The 17,662-nt window shown below is 33.3% G+C and overlaps 3 protein-coding genes across 3 annotated transcripts in view; 2 read left to right on the forward strand and 1 right to left on the reverse strand.

Moving 5' to 3' along the window:
* Nucleotides 1–3,327: 3,327 nt before the first annotated feature.
* LOC125072393 lies at nt 3,328–4,567 on the forward strand. The gene has a single exon (XM_047683017.1). The coding sequence runs from the start codon at nt 3,328–3,330 to the stop codon at nt 4,528–4,530; it is 1,203 nt and encodes a 400-aa protein (XP_047538973.1). The 3' UTR covers nt 4,531–4,567.
* Nucleotides 4,568–6,670: 2,103 nt separating this feature from the next.
* On the forward strand, nt 6,671–9,459 carry LOC125072430. The gene is made up of 3 exons (XM_047683057.1): nt 6,671–6,831; nt 8,014–8,792; nt 9,344–9,459. Exons 1-3 carry the CDS (start codon nt 6,730–6,732, stop codon nt 9,456–9,458), a joined length of 996 nt encoding a protein of 331 aa, XP_047539013.1. The 5' UTR covers nt 6,671–6,729; the 3' UTR covers nt 9,459.
* A 584-nt stretch (nt 9,460–10,043) lies between these two features.
* Nucleotides 10,044–17,662, reverse strand: part of LOC125072376 (alpha-N-acetylgalactosaminidase) — a 70,116-nt gene continuing 62,497 nt past the window's right edge. Inside the window, exons 5-10 of the mRNA XM_047682995.1 lie at nt 15,053–15,228; nt 14,138–14,299; nt 13,520–13,717; nt 12,505–12,669; nt 12,079–12,151; nt 10,044–11,707 (exon numbers count right to left, since the gene is read on the reverse strand). Coding sequence (XP_047538951.1) covers nt 11,607–11,707; nt 12,079–12,151; nt 12,505–12,669; nt 13,520–13,717; nt 14,138–14,299; nt 15,053–15,228 — 875 coding nt within the window. The 3' untranslated portion in view covers nt 10,044–11,606. The remainder of the gene's footprint in view (nt 11,708–12,078; nt 12,152–12,504; nt 12,670–13,519; nt 13,718–14,137; nt 14,300–15,052; nt 15,229–17,662) is intronic.

The following is a 17,662-nucleotide window of genomic DNA, read 5'->3' on the forward strand; positions in this document are numbered from 1 at the left end:
TATTTTTAAATTTATGAGATGAAGAACTTCCGTACAAACTTTCATCTTAAATATCAGTTTTCGGTGATGAATTAAAAAAAAAAAGCTTTAACAACTGTCCATGGCTCCTACTTAACATACGCCTAAAACCGATTCCATTTCAAACATCAAACATAACGAATTCCATTTTTAAATAAAATTAAAAAAATATATAAATTAATGCACATTCTATGAGAAATACCTGTCCAAAGTTGATTAATGTTAACTAGTTTGATTTGTATGTAAGTCAGACATTTTAAAATTTCATTTATTAGATATTTAATTTTAATTATATCGTTTTTTTTTTAATAAACGCGTGTTATTATTCGATATATGTTAGAACGATAACAAATAATTACGAATACGCTTGACTTGTGTTTGACAAAAATTATCGTCATCATGCTTATACATAACTATTTTTAAATTGAAATTGGGACACCAATGAGAGCCGTAATTAGTTTAAATGGACTTTTAATTCTTACTGAGAAATTCTTAATTATATTAATCGAAAATGTATAATTTCAACATCATTCCAAATAACCATTCCATTTATTTATTTTGTATTTATTAAGAAGTTAATTAATTAATTAATTCTTAGGATATATTTAAATGAAAAGAATTATCGTTAAATTTAATTAATCATATTAAACGTTAACTAATTTTAGAACAATATTTAATAATTAATTACAAAAAAAAACAATTAATTCCTATTTCATTTTATTAATAGGTTATAATAATTATTATTGGGTAGATTGAATAAAATTATTTTTAATATAACAACACTTACCGTACGTATCATTTTAATGGTGTTTTAATTTCACATTAGAACAAACGCTGTTCATGGTATTAGTAGCACTTAACGTATAGGAATGTCATTTCATGATTCCCTTAATACATTCCACGTCTGTCCGTCACGATAGCAGACATGCTTATGAGTGTAACTATATTATGAGACGCGACACGAATGACCACAATTAAAAGATATAAGGAAATAAAATGTAACATTTAGATCCTTTCAATTCTGTGTATATAAGCGTTTATTGTGTACTCCTATGGAGCTCTTTGGTTGACGTTAGATGTTTGTTTAAATTTTTTATTAACGTATTCATACATATGTTAAGAATTATGATAATAGTTTATGACGTGTCTATACTTATATTATTAATGCGAAAATAACTCGGTTACTCTTTATAAAAAGCTTGTACCACGAGGTTGGACATAGGATACTTTTTTATGCATAACACCTGACGAGTGCCGACTAACCCCTGAAACGAAAGCACCACCGCAGACGAGAATTAATCACTAATATTTTACGTACGAATGTAAGTGTTCGTTGGTTTAGTGGCTAACTTATTAGGTCGTAGAACCCGATCCTGCGTTCAGTCAGTTGGGTAATTTTCCTGCCTAGAATGACCACTGCAGTTGATAAGTTAACTGTATATACGCGAAGGTCTTGCGATTTATATTTCCGATAGTTTTGGTTCTGACATCCCATTGAATTACGAGAGGAAATCGGGACACACTTGTGTGTGTGTGCACACACTTTTGCACGGTAATAAATCCTGCATAGTTGGCACTTGGCTAGTCGTCCTTGAGAATAGTCACCGTGAATGAAATTGGTCATATCGTCAACGGAACGGAGAGGTTTTCCAATAAGATTATTTTTTTTTACTTTTTCTAAATCGTATCACCGGCTGCCTTTCTTTCTCAATAAAAATTTTATAAACATCATTATTGAGAAAGAAAATTATAAAAAAACTCTTTTTATTTAAAACAATAGTTTGAGGTAATTTTTTTTTAACTCTGAGTGGAGTTTACATTCAACGTTACTGGAAAAAATATTGATAAATTTGTAATTTCTTTTTAGAATATTTACAGATTAACACGTTTATAGTAAATTAACTTGCGTTTGTACGTGTCATTTTATTACGACGTGATAAAGAGTACCTGAACCATCCTTAGCTAAGAATAGGTACTATTAAGAAAATAATACCCGCGATGCATACCGGTTCAATATGACTTTACAATAATTTTATTCAAAAGCATAAATTATTATTCCGTACGATAGCTAATTTAATTTGTTATTAATAGGGATAAAGTCAACATTTAAGTATACCTCCTGACGTCAACGACCGCTCCAAGCTTGACTCATTATTTATTCATTTAGCAAACTGTGTTAAACTATCCTTCAACGTCAATATTGTGAATATTAAAATTAAATTTATATGCTGAGTGAACATGCAGATCAATATTAGTCGAGCAAATGGGGCACCTGATGATGTAAGTGGCCACCATCGCCTATGGACAATGGCGCTGTAAGAAATATTAACCATTCCCTTCATCTCCAATGCGCCACCAACCTTGGGAACTAAGATGTTATGTCTTGTGCCTGTAGTTATACTGGCTGACTCACTTTTCAAACCGGAACACAACAATACTGAGTTCTGCTGTTTGGCGGTAGAATATCTGATGGGTGGTACCTGCCTATTCGGGCTTGCACAAAGCCCTACCACCAAGTTATTAGTATCTAATGAATAGGTGTTATCTATAATAATATTATGAATGCGAAAGTTACTCAGTATGTCTGTCTCTTTCATGGCTAAGCCACTTTACAGAATTTGAACTTTTTTATGTAACCTCAGCATCCTCCGACCGTCATCAACCCCCAAAAAGCGAGCTTAGCTGCGGGCGGGAACCCCTCTTTATATATATATATATATAATAAAGCGAAATAACACTCACTCATTAATCACGTAATCTCAGAAACTAAAACCCGTCAAACTTGAAATTTGGCAGGTAGGACCTTATAGGTCATCGACATCGAAACTCCACTCCTAAGGGGGTAAAACGGGGCACAGAAGTTTTTGTTTTATTAATTTCGGAGTAAAGCCGCAGGTTTAGCTAGTATTTTATATGTATATTAAAATGACCACTTCATTAAGATAAATAAGTTCCAATCTTGGCTCACCCTTATAATTTTAGGGGTTGTAGTTTTTCTATTAATCCAATATGACCTTCTTTAAATTGTTGTATATAAAAATAAATATTAAAATCGATTGGACTTTCGTCAATATAAATAATCATCAGAATTTAAAGCCTCTCATTTTGAAATCTGCAAAAATATCGGCGTTATTCATACGCGGTATTCAATATAACTCTGTGATCAATTTCCAAAATAGGCCGTGTCGTCTATGGTTCAATAGGAAGAACTGTCAAAATGACGAAAAAATATTTACACGTTTTAATGACACGCCCAAAAATTATCAGTTAGAATTAAAATACAATAAAAAAGTAGCTCTTTACAACAGCATGTTTGAAATTATATATTGGTTAATATTTTGCATATTTAACGTACAACAAAATCAAAAGTGTAGACTTAATACTCGATTTAATTTCGGAGAACCACTTCCAGTAATCTTAAGAAATGGTATGTTACTGGAACCCGACGATGGTAACGGTAACGTTGAACTAAATTATGGAGAAAGATTGATCCTTAGCTGCGAAGGTTCTGGAACGATTATTCACCCAAGTGCAACTCAAGCTAATACAGTTGCGTCTATCATTTGTGAAGGCGGAGATAATTTTAGAAACGATGACTGGCTGGCTGCTCCCGCAAGGTTTTCTTTATTTAAATGTCCATATCCACCAAATTATTCAAGTCAACGCACTAACCGAACTTGCTTCGAAGGCAATCAAATAATAGAAGTCGGATATAAAATACAAAATCAATTTTATCCCGTCTTTGAGTCTTGCTTCAATCATGATAACCTAAACGCCATATACTCGAAGTACACCCAGAGACCATACAACGCTTTATATCAAACCAAGGTCGATCGTCCGTTCTTTATAGACGACGGTCACTATGGATCCGTACCAGTAAATTATATTTTCTCACCAAAAGGACAACGACAAGCCGTCGCCCAATTGGTCGGTAATCTAGTCGCTATTTACTTTAATGAACAACAACACTTATCGAGAGGACATTTAGCCGCTAAGACAGATTTCGTTTTCGCGTTTGGTGAGCGAGCGACATTTCACTACGTTAATTGCGCTCCTCAATGGACGGGCTTTAATGGCGGCAATTGGAACACATTGGAAGTCGATCTAAGGAATCACATACATGTTGCAGGATACAATACGATAATATACACGGGTACATTTGGAGTAACGCAGCTACTCAATCACAGGAACCAGAGAGTCGATTTGTATTTACACACTGATGTTAATAATAATCCCGTTATCCCAGTGCCCTTGTATTATTATAAGGTCGTTTATGAGCCCAGTACGAAGCGCGGGATTGCTTTTATAGGCATTAATAATCCATATTATGATGCAAACGAAGCTCGTGAATTGTTCTTTTGTAATGATATCTGTAGGAGTAACAATTTCCGCTGGCTATCCTGGCACCCGGATTCTAGTAGTGAAGGGTACGCCTTCTGTTGTACGGTACCTGATTTTAGAAATACTGTTAATCATCTACCAGACTTTGAGGTTATAAGTGTTTTGAGTTGATTTTTTCTGAATGATAATTTAAATTTAAAGCGAGTGAAACTACGATGCGTATTTTTAGCCAATTACAATCGAGGTTATAATAAAGATAAACAAACTTTAGATTGAATTATTTCATGCAATTCGTTAATAGATCGGATATATTGTACACCACAAACAGTTCTTGTTTAATATATCTTTATTAGTAGTATAACTTATACTTGACTACTTATATCCTCTTTAATTTTACTTCCAAAGCACTGAATAGTTTCGTCGTAATTTAAAATGCAGTTTTTTCATATTATTAAAGCAATTTGTATTTATAATTCATCTTGTGGTAAAGGAAAACATCGTAAGGAAACCTGCATGTGTCTAATTTCAACGAAATTCTGCCACATGTGTATTCCACCAACCCGCAAAGGAGCACCGTGGTGGAATATGCTCCAAACCTTCTCCTCAAAGGGAGAGGAGGCCTTAGGCCAGCAGTAGGAAATTTAGTAGCTGTTAATGTAAAAAAAAATTCAAGCTCTCGGCCAATTATATTGCGTCAATTCGATGTCGAATGTTGTTTATTTGGTTTTTGTTTTTTTTTATAATTTTTATTTTATGTATAGGCATAACAACAACGTCACCTCTTTAATTACTAAAAACGTATTGTTCTATTTTAAAATAAACACATTTTGGTTCATAATCTTTACACGGCTGGGAGTGAATGTCCTCGATATAAAATGCTATCAGACCGGACGTGACAGTGTGAACTTTGACTCGTGTTTAATAATTACTAGCTAGAAGTGTCTTGTATGAATTTTATAGTAAATAGTATATACTATAATAAATTACTTTATAAGAAATTGATTTAATAAATTATGGTAATTTTAATTACTAGTTTCCGCATTTTATGTTATCACATTCATATCTCGTGACACGTATTATCATACTTATTTAATTATAAAATAAATATTATTTTTTATAATTTTATTTTACAAGATTTGTTATAAAATTTATTTGGAACGTATTGAAGTACACGTGCAATTGAAAACTATTTTTGTTTCAAATACTAGTAACAGTTGTATAACTAACAGTATTATTTGCTCATATTAACATAATATACATTACTTTTTAAAAAAATATTACTTACACAGAGAACGCCGCGTTGGAACATCTGAATCTTTCCGAAGATTGCGGATTTAGACAGCATTCTCATGTGCTACATTCATTTTGGAATAATACTCAAAATGTATGAAATATTTGGCCATTCTCAAGGGAGTATAGATGCACAGGACACATAATAGTGGACAAGTGCGTGCGCGAACAGGTCTCATTGCCCTCATATCCAAGTGGCGAAAGGCGGCCGGAGGAAAAGCCACGATACCAACCGCACAGACCACGGACATATTTCCGATTTGTCCGACGGTCTGTAACCTGATAAGCTAGCCGCTATTTATTTATTTAATCTTGAGGGTTAGGGAACCGGGTTATGTTCCCACATAGGAATCCCTTCCTAGCCACTAAAACCACTGCGATGGCTGCCCTTGGCACGCTAGCCAGTAGAGCAACGAGGCAGTCATTAACAAAGTAATTTTAAAGCAATTGATGTTATATATAAAATTAATTAAAATATTATTTTGGAACGAATTTCTTCTACACGTTTACAGTAGACTGAACTGGCAGAATTCGTCACATCTCTCTGTCGCTTTCGGTTTAATTGACATGAGATTTTTAATAACAATTTTGCCATAGACATTTAACTATTCTAAAAATTTATATATTTATTATTTATATATATTATTCAATAATTTATATAGCGAAAGCAATTTCGTTCCAATTGAGTGACCCAAGACACATCTCGTGTTTTTTTTAATAAATCTCCTTAATAAGTAAATATTAATTTTTGTCTATCATTAAACTATTCATCAGATTTTGATAAAACTTAGAAGATATGTTCAGTGTTCACCAGAGAAGACCAAACATCATATATCTTTGTATGTTCGACTAAACGTTTATAAACGTTTTATGACTGATATTAAATGCTATTGTGCGAAGCCGGGTCGCGTAGTAAGTGATATTATAAATATCTTTATAATGACTTTTTCGTACAAATCTTCTATTATACTAATGATTCTACAAATAAATTAATGACGATGAACAATGACACATTCGGTCTCAGTAAATAACAGAGAAACAGATATGAAATATTATATGCACCAATCATAAAGCATATCTATGTTTAGGGTACAATATTACCGTCTTACGTCAAGTCGTGTGCTTGTGTTAACTTTGTTTCGTAACAAAATACATTTCAATATAACTATGAAGTTCACATGGGTAAGTATTTTTATTATTTTTATATTAATTATTGAAATATTTTAATTACTAGTTAAATTGTGTTTAATTATTTTTACCTGTTCTATAGAGAGAACGAATTTGACGACCTCCGTGGTCGAGTAGTGTGTACAGCGGTTTTCATGGGTACGCCACTCTGAGGTCCCGGGTTCGATTCCCGGCCGAGTCGATGTAGAAAAAGTTCATTAGTTTTCTATGTTGTCTTGGGTCTGGGTGTCTGTGGTACCGTCGTTACTTCTGATTTCCATAACACAAGTGCTTTAGCTACTTACATTGGGATCAGAGTAATGTATGTGATGTTGTCCAATATTTTTTTTATTTAATATAGAGAGACGGTATGATAATCACAGAGACATACATATGTATGTATATAATTATATCGATTTTATTATGGTAATCATTTTATATAAATTTCCGTATAAACTCGTCAGTATGATCACAGTACAGTTACTTATAGTCTTATAGTTTTAAAAGCTGTTTTGTTTAATCTCCTTTGGTAGTGCCTTAACAAAATAATCATACAGTTCTTAAAATTAAGCTTACATTTAATTAAGTTTGTGCATTAATAAACAAAACTGCATCGCGGTGAAGTAGGGTTGCGTGGCGAAGCGCTTAATGATTGATTGATTTTGTTTCAATGAGCTTCAAAATCGTATTCTTTAACATGAGACAGAAAACTTGCGGTGGGTCACATATGGACTATTACTTTACTAAAATAAATATGTTCTCCTTATCTTTAAACAGTAGGTAATACCTTACCATACGGTAACCTTTTATGCAATTTGAAGTTAACAAAAGGTTTATTAAGACTGGCATTGTCTCATACAATACTTGTCTTAAAAGTTAGTTCAGTTTTATCAACGAAATTTAATCGAAACTTCAAATTTCGTATGTTTAAAAAGTTTCATTCTTCTCTTAAATAGCTATTAAAAAAGCTTCGCTTTTAACTTTGACTGCTCACATAATCAATTCAAAATCGTTTTCGTGACAGAAGCTAGATCTATTTGACACTTTCTTACTGAACATATCAATATTCTATATCTAGTTAGAAACATTACAGACCTGAGAAGAACTGGAAAAAGAAACTCAGCAGGAATCAAAAATTTTAATATAATACTGTATTAAATTAATTTTAAAACTTATGTTATTGTATATTCTTTTCAGATACTTGTTTTGATATCTACAATGACTATGATAAAATGCAAACCAGCTGATATTGACGATCATTTGTCAGAATCCAATACTGCATTAGATCTTGAAACAAATAAAACGATACATCTTATGAAACGTAGCAAGGACGCTGTTAATAAACGGAAGAAGTTTTTGATAACATTTAAACCACATATAAAATATCATCGCAGGCACAGACGAGTTAAGAAGAGAGAGCCAATGAGAAAAACGCAAAAAAACGCAATTACAAAGAATATCACCAAATCTAATAATAATTATAAAAATAGCAGAAACATTTTTGAGGAATATATTGACAAAACACATGGGAATCAACGAATAACTAACTCAGATGAAATTAAAACAAAGGAGCTTAGAGAAAAGAATACACGTTCTGAATCTAAAAGCATCGTCGCCAAAGCCAGGAGAGAATCCGTAAAATGTCTCCGAAAGTGTTGCAAGTTTAAAAATATATTTAAAAATCACAATTGTCTTTCTAATTTTAAACGATTTGGACGGCAATATCTATCGAATAGAAGTATTCGATTTATAAAAGTTGCTGGCAATATATGCATAAATGGAAATTTAGAAGAAAACGATAAAAAATCTTTAAGTGACCGAGTTGTAGACTCAACTCAATCACTCGATCGATCGATCACAACGAGTATCGATTCGTTAATTCAAAATAAATTAAGTCTTGGAGAGGAAGAAATATATAAAACAAACGCAAGATTGATAAACGATGAAAATATAAATAACAGCTCACGTTTAAAAAGGTAATTCATTCAACTATTTTGTTAATTATGTATTGTATAGTTTTTTTTGAAAATTATAAACGGTGTGCCTATTTCTATTTCTTTCGTTACTTGCAAATCTTCAATATCAAAGCCAAAAAATATTCGAAACCAAAGAGGATACACCCATACATATTCAATTGTTTTGTTCGTGAATAAGCTTCTAACTTTATCGATTAATTCCTTTAAATTTAGCAATTAGGTTAATTAATAAACGTTAATAAAATAGAGAATTAAATTAATGTACATAAAAATAAATTTAAACCTAAAAAGTTGCAGTTAAAATTAATGTCATGATCAATGAAACTTGCATATTTTTAAAGATATGAAATAATTTTCACTACATATATTTTTGGAATTATTGGAAACGACAATTCAATTTACTCTGCAGTGACTGACACCAACAGTATTCAGTTGTTTTGAAAGTATGTTAAATCGTTTTTAAGAGCCTCGGTTAGCAATATGTCCTAAATTATGAGCCAATTCTATAGAATATCATCTAAGCATTATTCAGCGTTACGTTTTTGTTTCAGAAGCGCTAATATTATAGAAGAGGAACGTATGGCGACCACTTCATCAGGTTTCAGATTCACTGGTCGAGATACCTCGATACACTCCAATTTTATTTATAAAAATATACATAATTAAATATTCGTTTTAAGTTACCATCATATAGGTCGTACTGTTATTATTATGTCGTAGATTTTTTTTCTGGAAATAATTTGATTATCATATAAGGCAAGTTATAAATATTTGAATGCCACAGATTATTAATTATACCAGTTAAATAAATACCATTCGACTCGCACTGTGTTGCCAGCGTGAAATTTGGCCTATTAATATAAAAATAACAATGAAATGACGAGTCTTCTTTAATTGAAGTCCTTCCTTTCGAAGGTTGAAAGTTATCTGTGCGAGACTACAGCTCTTAAAAGAGATGTTATATTTCCAAACCATTCGTTCTTAAGTCGCGATATCACGCGGCCAGGGCTCCTGCCACGGTCATCTGCATAATGAGTTCAGTCTATTTTTCGGTTACGCACAACATGATGTATGTTTGACGTTTATGATTTCAACTCTCATAATATTAGCAAAGTAAATTGTCGGGCTATCTAATGCAATTTTTCAACTTGTTACTAATATAATCCTTCAACTTTATATAATAATAATAAATATACTATATAAAAGGGAGCGTAAATAAATAATGACTGAGTATTTATAAAATTATTTATTTTATTTACTAAAAACTTATATTTAGAGACAAATAAAATGTACATCCTTATCCTAGGTAAATCATAATGGCAAAATCATATAACTATCCACCGATCACACTAGACAAATATAAATAAAATGTTAGCTAAGGCAAGTGTTAGAAAACTATTATCCGATTCGTTTAAAAAGTCATGAAAAATGTAAACAAAACTGATATTATTCATTCAAATTGTTTAAATTCAGCGTGCAATATAATTTTATTGATTATCATTAAATTTGTGACGTCATATTTTTGTTTACGTTTTAAACAAATTCTTTTCGAACGGACAAACACTGTGGTAACTTTTACGATCAACAAAACACTCGAACATTAATTAAATCTCAATTGAATGTTTTCTATTTAGTAATATTCAGACAGTGAACTGAGATCGAACACATACATGGATATTTTAGTGATGGGCCGAATATCGATTTTTTTATCGGATAGACTATTAATTAATATTATTATTTAAAAAATCTATAAAAATAATAGTATAGCTAACTTTTAAATAGAGGTAGGATTTGATAGAACAGAGAAAAAAAATTGTCGTTGTCGTAATAAAATATCGAATTTAAAATGATTATTCGGTCCATCCCTTTCAAGTATTACAAATATACATTAGAGTTAATGCTACTAATAATTTCAATTCCGTGATCCGGAACATCGATGTCATAAAAACTCGATTTAATGTTATCAAAAAGTTACCCTAAAACTATTAATAAAATAAAAATATTATATTGTTTGTGAATTTATATTTGGAAAGACAACGAAAAAAAATTTATATAACACCGAAAGGTGTTGTTTCTTTATATGAAGTAGGAGAAAGGAATATCATATACTTTCGAATTAAAAAGCATAAAAAACAGATAAGTACTCTTTTGTGAATTCTTTAAATAATAAAGTTACTATAGGTATTCGATACACGGCATCGTCAATGTGTTCGTGACAACTAGTACGCCTAATTTCATGATCGGTCGAGTAGTTCAGACGAGAAAGCGTAACAAATAAACTCGCATTAGTATTTAAAATATTAGTTAAGATGGATTATATACTGATTTATTTTGTTACTGGGCTGGCTTGTTTCCATTAACGATAAGGACATAGCGACATCTATATTATGCTTACGTTATCAGTTTCTAAATCTCTACTAGATGGCGTTGTCAGATACATTTATATCAAAATAATTTATATTCACAAACTACGTTATACGGAATCTTAGTAATAAATAAGATTCTATAGAATAATATTCTCCGTCATCAATGAAAATATTTTAAAATACTTTCATCGACAATGGCAGTCAAAATATTTTATTATTTTCACAATAACGATTTTGCACGTATTTATAATATCGTTGCGGTCGCTAGATGGCGCTGTTACACAATTACATAGTCAGAATCGGTTATAGCCTATTTGAGGCTAAAATTGACAAGATATATTAATTACTCTTAAACGACCTAGTTTTATATGACATCAACGGGATTGAGTATAGCGACATTAATGTTGTACTTGTAGTATCTCGCAGCGTCGGGCAGGCGGCGGCGGCGCTACTTGCGGGAGAGCCGGAACACGTCGTTGTACGGCGTCCGCGTCGGGATCGCGTTGTACGCGAACGGCGGCTGCGCGTCCGCGCGGAGGATCACCACGCCTGCGGAGGACACGCACACTTTAACCACTGGGTTATAACTTTATACTATTCGAAATATAGACATGAAGCGTCTAAAAGGCAAAATAAATGCAATAATATAATGTTTTAACATGAGGATATGTTATAAAGTTTTCAGGAAGAAACTAATATCATTCTAAAGTTACTGTTCCATACATGGGCATCAGAAGGTTCTTCGAATTTCATTCAATTAAAAAGTAGAATGCAATCACTAATTTACAATAAAATATAGAATCTGTTTAATTTACTCAACAATACGAGAAACATTATTAAATTTTCATGATAAATTTGTTATTTGTTTAAAACATTGGAACAATTATTCCATTTACTTTAAGTTAATTGTGACTTAATACCTGAAGGATTGACTTTCACTTTTATCTTGGTTTGAGGAGAGAGCACGCCGTAGTCGACATCTTCATATAAATCCTACAAAAAATAATAAAACATTTAAAGTACATTTAATAACCTAAATCTAAAAATAACAATTGAACGTTTAACTAACATAGCAGCAGTGCAGCACGCGAACAATTCTTATACGAAGTGATTCAATGAGATCTAAACGCAACAAAAAGTTTCCTTAAATGAGGCCTTAGTGCCGTGGCACTTTCGCTGTTACTTACGAAGTTTGAGGGTACCCTCAAATCACTATTAATTATTTTATCGCACGTTAAACAAACATTCATTTTCAGAAACAGTGCTACATACAAATAACTAATAATTTTGAAGAAATAGTGCAGGTCTCTTAGAATGACGTCATTATTAAAAATCTTTATGCTTACTTCGACCCTGTATCCAGCTGGGTTGTTAAGTCCGAGTTCTCGTAAAGTTACCGCCACATCAGAGGGAGTTCCGTCAGTCCTGCGGTTGACGAATGCAACCGCATAGGAATAATGCTGTCCGTGGATGGGGAGAATGGGTCGTGACCAGATTTCGATACCTCGATGCTAAAAAAATTATCAATAATTAATTCATACATTATTGCAATACATGAATACTGCCACAGACGACGTGACGACGACCTTTGTGCACATGCTTGCGCACTATTTACCTATATTCTGAATCGTTTTTGAGTTTAGCCGCCATGACCGTAATCGGTCAAGAGGAATTTATCAGTGCCTTGACATTTGCCCTATATTAGTTTCAATTGTGTTTTTTTTTTATGAAATATGTAGGCGAACGAAGAGCCGAGATGGTCCAGTGATTAGAACGAAAATAATTGCGAGTTCAAACCCAGGCAAGCACCACTGAATTTTCATGTACTTAAATTGCGTTTATAATTAATCTCGTGCTCGGCGTTGAAGGAAAATATCGTGAGGAAACCTGCATATGTCTAATTTCAACGAAATTCTGACACATGTGTATCGACCAACCGTAGTGGAAACTCCAAACCTTCTCATCAAAGGGACCGGAGAAATTTATAGGCTGTTAATGTTGTATTGTTGTAGGCGAACGACCAAACGGGCCGCCTGATAAATAGCCACCATTTCCCAAAAACATCGGCGCCGTAAATACTAACGATACCTTTTAAACACCAATGCACAACCAACCTTGGGAACTATTTGGCTCATTGGGGCACTCATTCTTCAAACCGGAACACAACAATACTAAGTAAACTGTTTAGCGGTATAATATATAATAGATGGATGACACCTACTGAGACGGGCTTGTCCAAGCCCTACCACACAGTTATGTTTGTAGATGAGTATTAATCTTGTAAATTTCTATTTTAATAAGCTCTCGATTCGTTTTCATTACTGAATTCGGAATTGCAAATATTCGTTCAAATAAACTCACTTTGTATATCCTCCTTCCCTGTATACCCAAAGGATCCTGGTCAACTTCGATGATCTTCCTGTTCTGTAAGATAGCCTTGTACTCCGGCCTGATGGTGCGAAGGTCCACACTCATAAGCAACGGCGCCGCAAGGATTGCCCATATCGCAAACTGTGTCTTACTTTGTTCGTATGATAAGCCAAAGTTGCCTATGATAAGCTGAAACGTAACAATATTATGGAAACATTATTTTTTTTTAATGATTATTTAGGCGGACGTGCTAATAAGCTATCTGATGGTAATTGTTCACCAATACCCATAAAAATTGGCGCCGCAAGAACTACGAACCATTCCTTAAAGGCCAATGCACCACCAACCTTGGAAACTAAGATGTTATGACCCCTGTGCCTGTAGTTACACTGACTAGCTCACCTTTTAAACCGGAACAAAACAGTACTAAATATTACTGTTTAGCTGTTGAATATCTAATAACAGGGTTGATATATACCCAGACGATCTTGCACTAAGTACTTATATAGAATGGATTTTCTTATTATAGCCCTAATATATTAAGAAATCACAAATAATTTGATTTGAATTTTGATTGAATTTGAAATTAATATTCTAAAAGTAACTCACCATGTCTGGGTCGTTCCAGTGTCCTGGTCCGGCGTTGGGCACGATGACGTCCTGGTGGTTTCCGTAGTAGTCTATGATAGACTCGACGGACGCCCACGAGTCTTGAATATCGTCAAAGTTACGCCACAGGTTACAGTGTTCGATGATCGATGTGAAGTTCGGCTAATTTGAAAAAAATTATGTTTAAAATCCATAAGAGTTCAAATACAAATCTACGCATTACATGGAAATGTATAAAACGTTGCGTTTTCTGATTTTTATGTATGTTTTCCGATAAATATATCAAAAACCTTTTAAGCGATTTTAGAGGATTTTTGTTACTGCTTACAATAAAGTAAAATTTGTAATGAATTTAGTAAACATGACTGTGGAAGTCTCCATAATAGATTCTAAATCTTCGAAAGATTTTGCATTAAGGGGGAGAGAGTATCTATACAGTGGCGTAGCTAGGTGGGTAAGGGCCCCGGTGCATAGAAAAATAATCGTGCCCTTGCCCCCTCTTCAACGTATATTGGCCTTCAAAATTATAGATAGGAACAAGAATGGGATACAGGATACAGTGTGTTGAACATATCATTAGTAAGTTAAATCCATACTTCATCTCTATTCAAAGCTCTTTTCATAGCTTAGGTTAGAGGGCCCCCAGAGCTCAGGGGCCCTGGTGCACTGCACCACCTGGCCCTGCGATAGCTACGCCACTGTATCCATAGCATGAAAACAGTTTTTATTAATCATTTTCAATTCTTGAAAAGTAAAAGTTAAGAGCGTTTACTTCCGTACACTTGTATATAATTATTGTTTCGTCATTTTCGTGCGTGTAATTTTAAGGAATCTAATATTCTTTTGAATTGGTATTTTTCGTTCTATAAGAACAATCGGGTTATTTATAGTTTATGTTCTATCTGTTATATTTACCTGTAGGCCAGCGTAAATTTGGTACACGGGCCAACTGCAAGAGTATACCATCTGACGACCAGTCAGGTTGAGCTGTCGTCCGAATTCTGGGTAACCGTGGTCCATATCAGCTGGGAGAGCATAGCATCCGTCCAGCTTAACGTAGTCCACGCCCCATGATGCGAAAGTCGATGCGTCTAAATAATAATTAAAAGACTTTTAATTTAATTATATTGAAATCATGTTATTGTTTTTTAAGTTCGATTTTCAATTTTTAATGTTTCCCTTATTTATGTTATTCCTTTGCTTATATTAAATGACATACACACGACAAGTATATAAGAATTAATTGTTGCGGTGGCGATAATACATAAGTACCAAATTAATGTATGTATACATATAATTAATGAATCGAGTAGTTGGCAATAATGTTTGATGGCTGATTTACTTTTAAGAGCGGGTCACCCCGAACGGAGTTGTAAGTGTCATGGCAACGCGTTATGTTTTGACAAGCGACTCGAATGCGATGGTTGCTTGCAAACCCATTTGCTCTTAATCGAGATTAATTATTGTAATCCTTTGATATTGTTGTGGTAAATGATTATTGAATTAATTAATACAGTGATTAGATGATATTAAATACGGTTTATTTTGTGAATATCTCCATTGCACGCCCACATAGTCTTCCAAATGTCGGATCTATCCCCGGAACCCAATTGTTCGGCATCCTGCTCCTCCGACACATATATACTGAGACTACCTATTGAACTAACGACTTCGCACGTTTATTAAAGTCAAGTCAACTATGTAGTAATAATTATATAAAACAGTCCCATGCGTTTACATATTACAACACAAAGCGATTAAAATACAATAAGTATGAAATCGACGTGAATCAATAATAAATAATAAATGATAATAGATCAATCAATGAACGATTTGTAATTAATTATAATAAGAGATTGAAACATTGTATTGTCCGTTATTGTCTACGATTTCATTATATTTTCTATCATTTGTTCGCGTCATTGTAATCATAAACATTATTTTGACACATCATTAAACATTGCCGGAACTAAAGCAATGTTACTATACTAAACAAAACGATTAAATAAATTTTAACTACAATTAGTAGAATTGTCTAAACAAGGAACTTTAAGATATATAAATCATTTCTGATATTTAATGCGTCACCAGGCTTGAGAACTAAAATGTTGTGGGTTGGCGGACGAGGATATGGGCCACCTGATGGTAAGTGGTCACTACTGCCTGCCCATAGACAAATGCACTGTAAAAAATATTAACCATTTCTCACATCGCGAATGCGCCACCAACCTTGGGAACTAAGATGTTATATCCCTTGTGCCTGTAGTTACACTGGCTCACTCGCCCTTCATACCGGAACACAACAATACTTAGTACTGTTGTTTAGCGGTAGAATATCGGTTGTACCTACCCAGACTTGCACAAAGCCCTGCTACCAAAACACGTCAATAATAATTAACATTTCAAGTGACACTTTTGACAGTCTGCAGTCCAGCTGCCATTCATAATCTGAGATTAGTATAAAGTCTTAGACAACTGTCTAGAATCACATAAAATAATCAAATACGCATTAGTAGGCGAGACACAGGCGACGAGGTCAGGAAGCCATTTCAATGTTAGTTTCGTCGCGATTTTTTACATAACATCGATCATTACAAACGACTCTCGGTACACTTTTTCCTCGACGATGTTTTGTGAATATAAAATGTAATATTGTAATTATTACTCCATTGATGTATTTACCGCATATTGAATCGCTAATTTCAACATTGCTTAGATTCGTTGCACATAACCGCACTGGACACGTTTGTAATAGTGTTTTGCACACTCTATATGTAATACTATCATTTTCTTTCATGTGCAATATATTTAAATTAGGGTTGTCAATTGTTTATTTAATATTGATTTTCTGTAGGGCTGCGTATGCTGCAGTATTTGCATTCTGTTTTAGTTTTTCATTAATTGCCAGTACTTAAAATCCCGTGGCTCAAATAGTATAATAGTATAAGGAACTTTTGTTTCCTTTGTGGCAAGGCTTTGTAGAAGTCTGTCTGTACAATATACTATAAGTATAGTACCTACCCTCTCATAATATTTTCCATGGTCTAAAAGCAATACTTAGTATTATCGTGTTCTGGTTTTATGGGTGAGTAAGCCAGTGTAACCACAGACACAAGGGACATAGCATCTCACTTCCCAAGGATTGTGGCACATATGCGATATAAGAAATGGTTAAAATTTCTTACATTTTATAGACATTTTTAACTAGTTACTATAATTAAGGTGAAAATGTAATAATAAAAAATATGTTAGGCTGTTGATCTTATATCAGTCCATCGGACTATGCTAGGGTGGGGATAGGGAATGCGTCTATGTATTGATGCCCCCTTGAGCAGTATAACGTCCTGCGCAGAGAACTTCGAGAAAAGAAGCAGTCTTACCAAATCGATCAAGAGAACATCACATGGCTCAAAGGTGCCGAAAATTTTGTATAAAGCAATTTAATTTTACCGTTAAAATGCACGGAAGCGTAATATATATTCCAATTTTTTTATCTTTATCTTTTGTTATATATACAACTCGTTT

This window comes from Vanessa atalanta, chromosome 21 (genome assembly GCF_905147765.1).
Source record: "Vanessa atalanta chromosome 21, ilVanAtal1.2, whole genome shotgun sequence".
Taxonomy (NCBI): Eukaryota; Metazoa; Arthropoda; class Insecta; order Lepidoptera; family Nymphalidae; genus Vanessa; species Vanessa atalanta.

What these genes read in the sequence shown, in the direction of transcription:
- LOC125072393 (XM_047683017.1), top strand. Translation starts at nt 3,328, where the DNA reads ATGTTTGAAATTATATATTGGTTAATATTTTGCATATTTAACGTACAA.
- LOC125072430 (XM_047683057.1), top strand. Translation starts at nt 6,730, where the DNA reads ATGTTTAGGGTACAATATTACCGTCTTACGTCAAGTCGTGTGCTTGTG. An exon ending in TAACTATGAAGTTCACATGG is followed by an intron (nt 6,832 to 8,013) that starts GTAAGTATTTTT and finishes TATTCTTTTCAG; the next exon opens with ATACTTGTTTTGATATCTAC. An exon ending in AACAGCTCACGTTTAAAAAG is followed by an intron (nt 8,793 to 9,343) that starts GTAATTCATTCA and finishes TTTTTGTTTCAG; the next exon opens with AAGCGCTAATATTATAGAAG.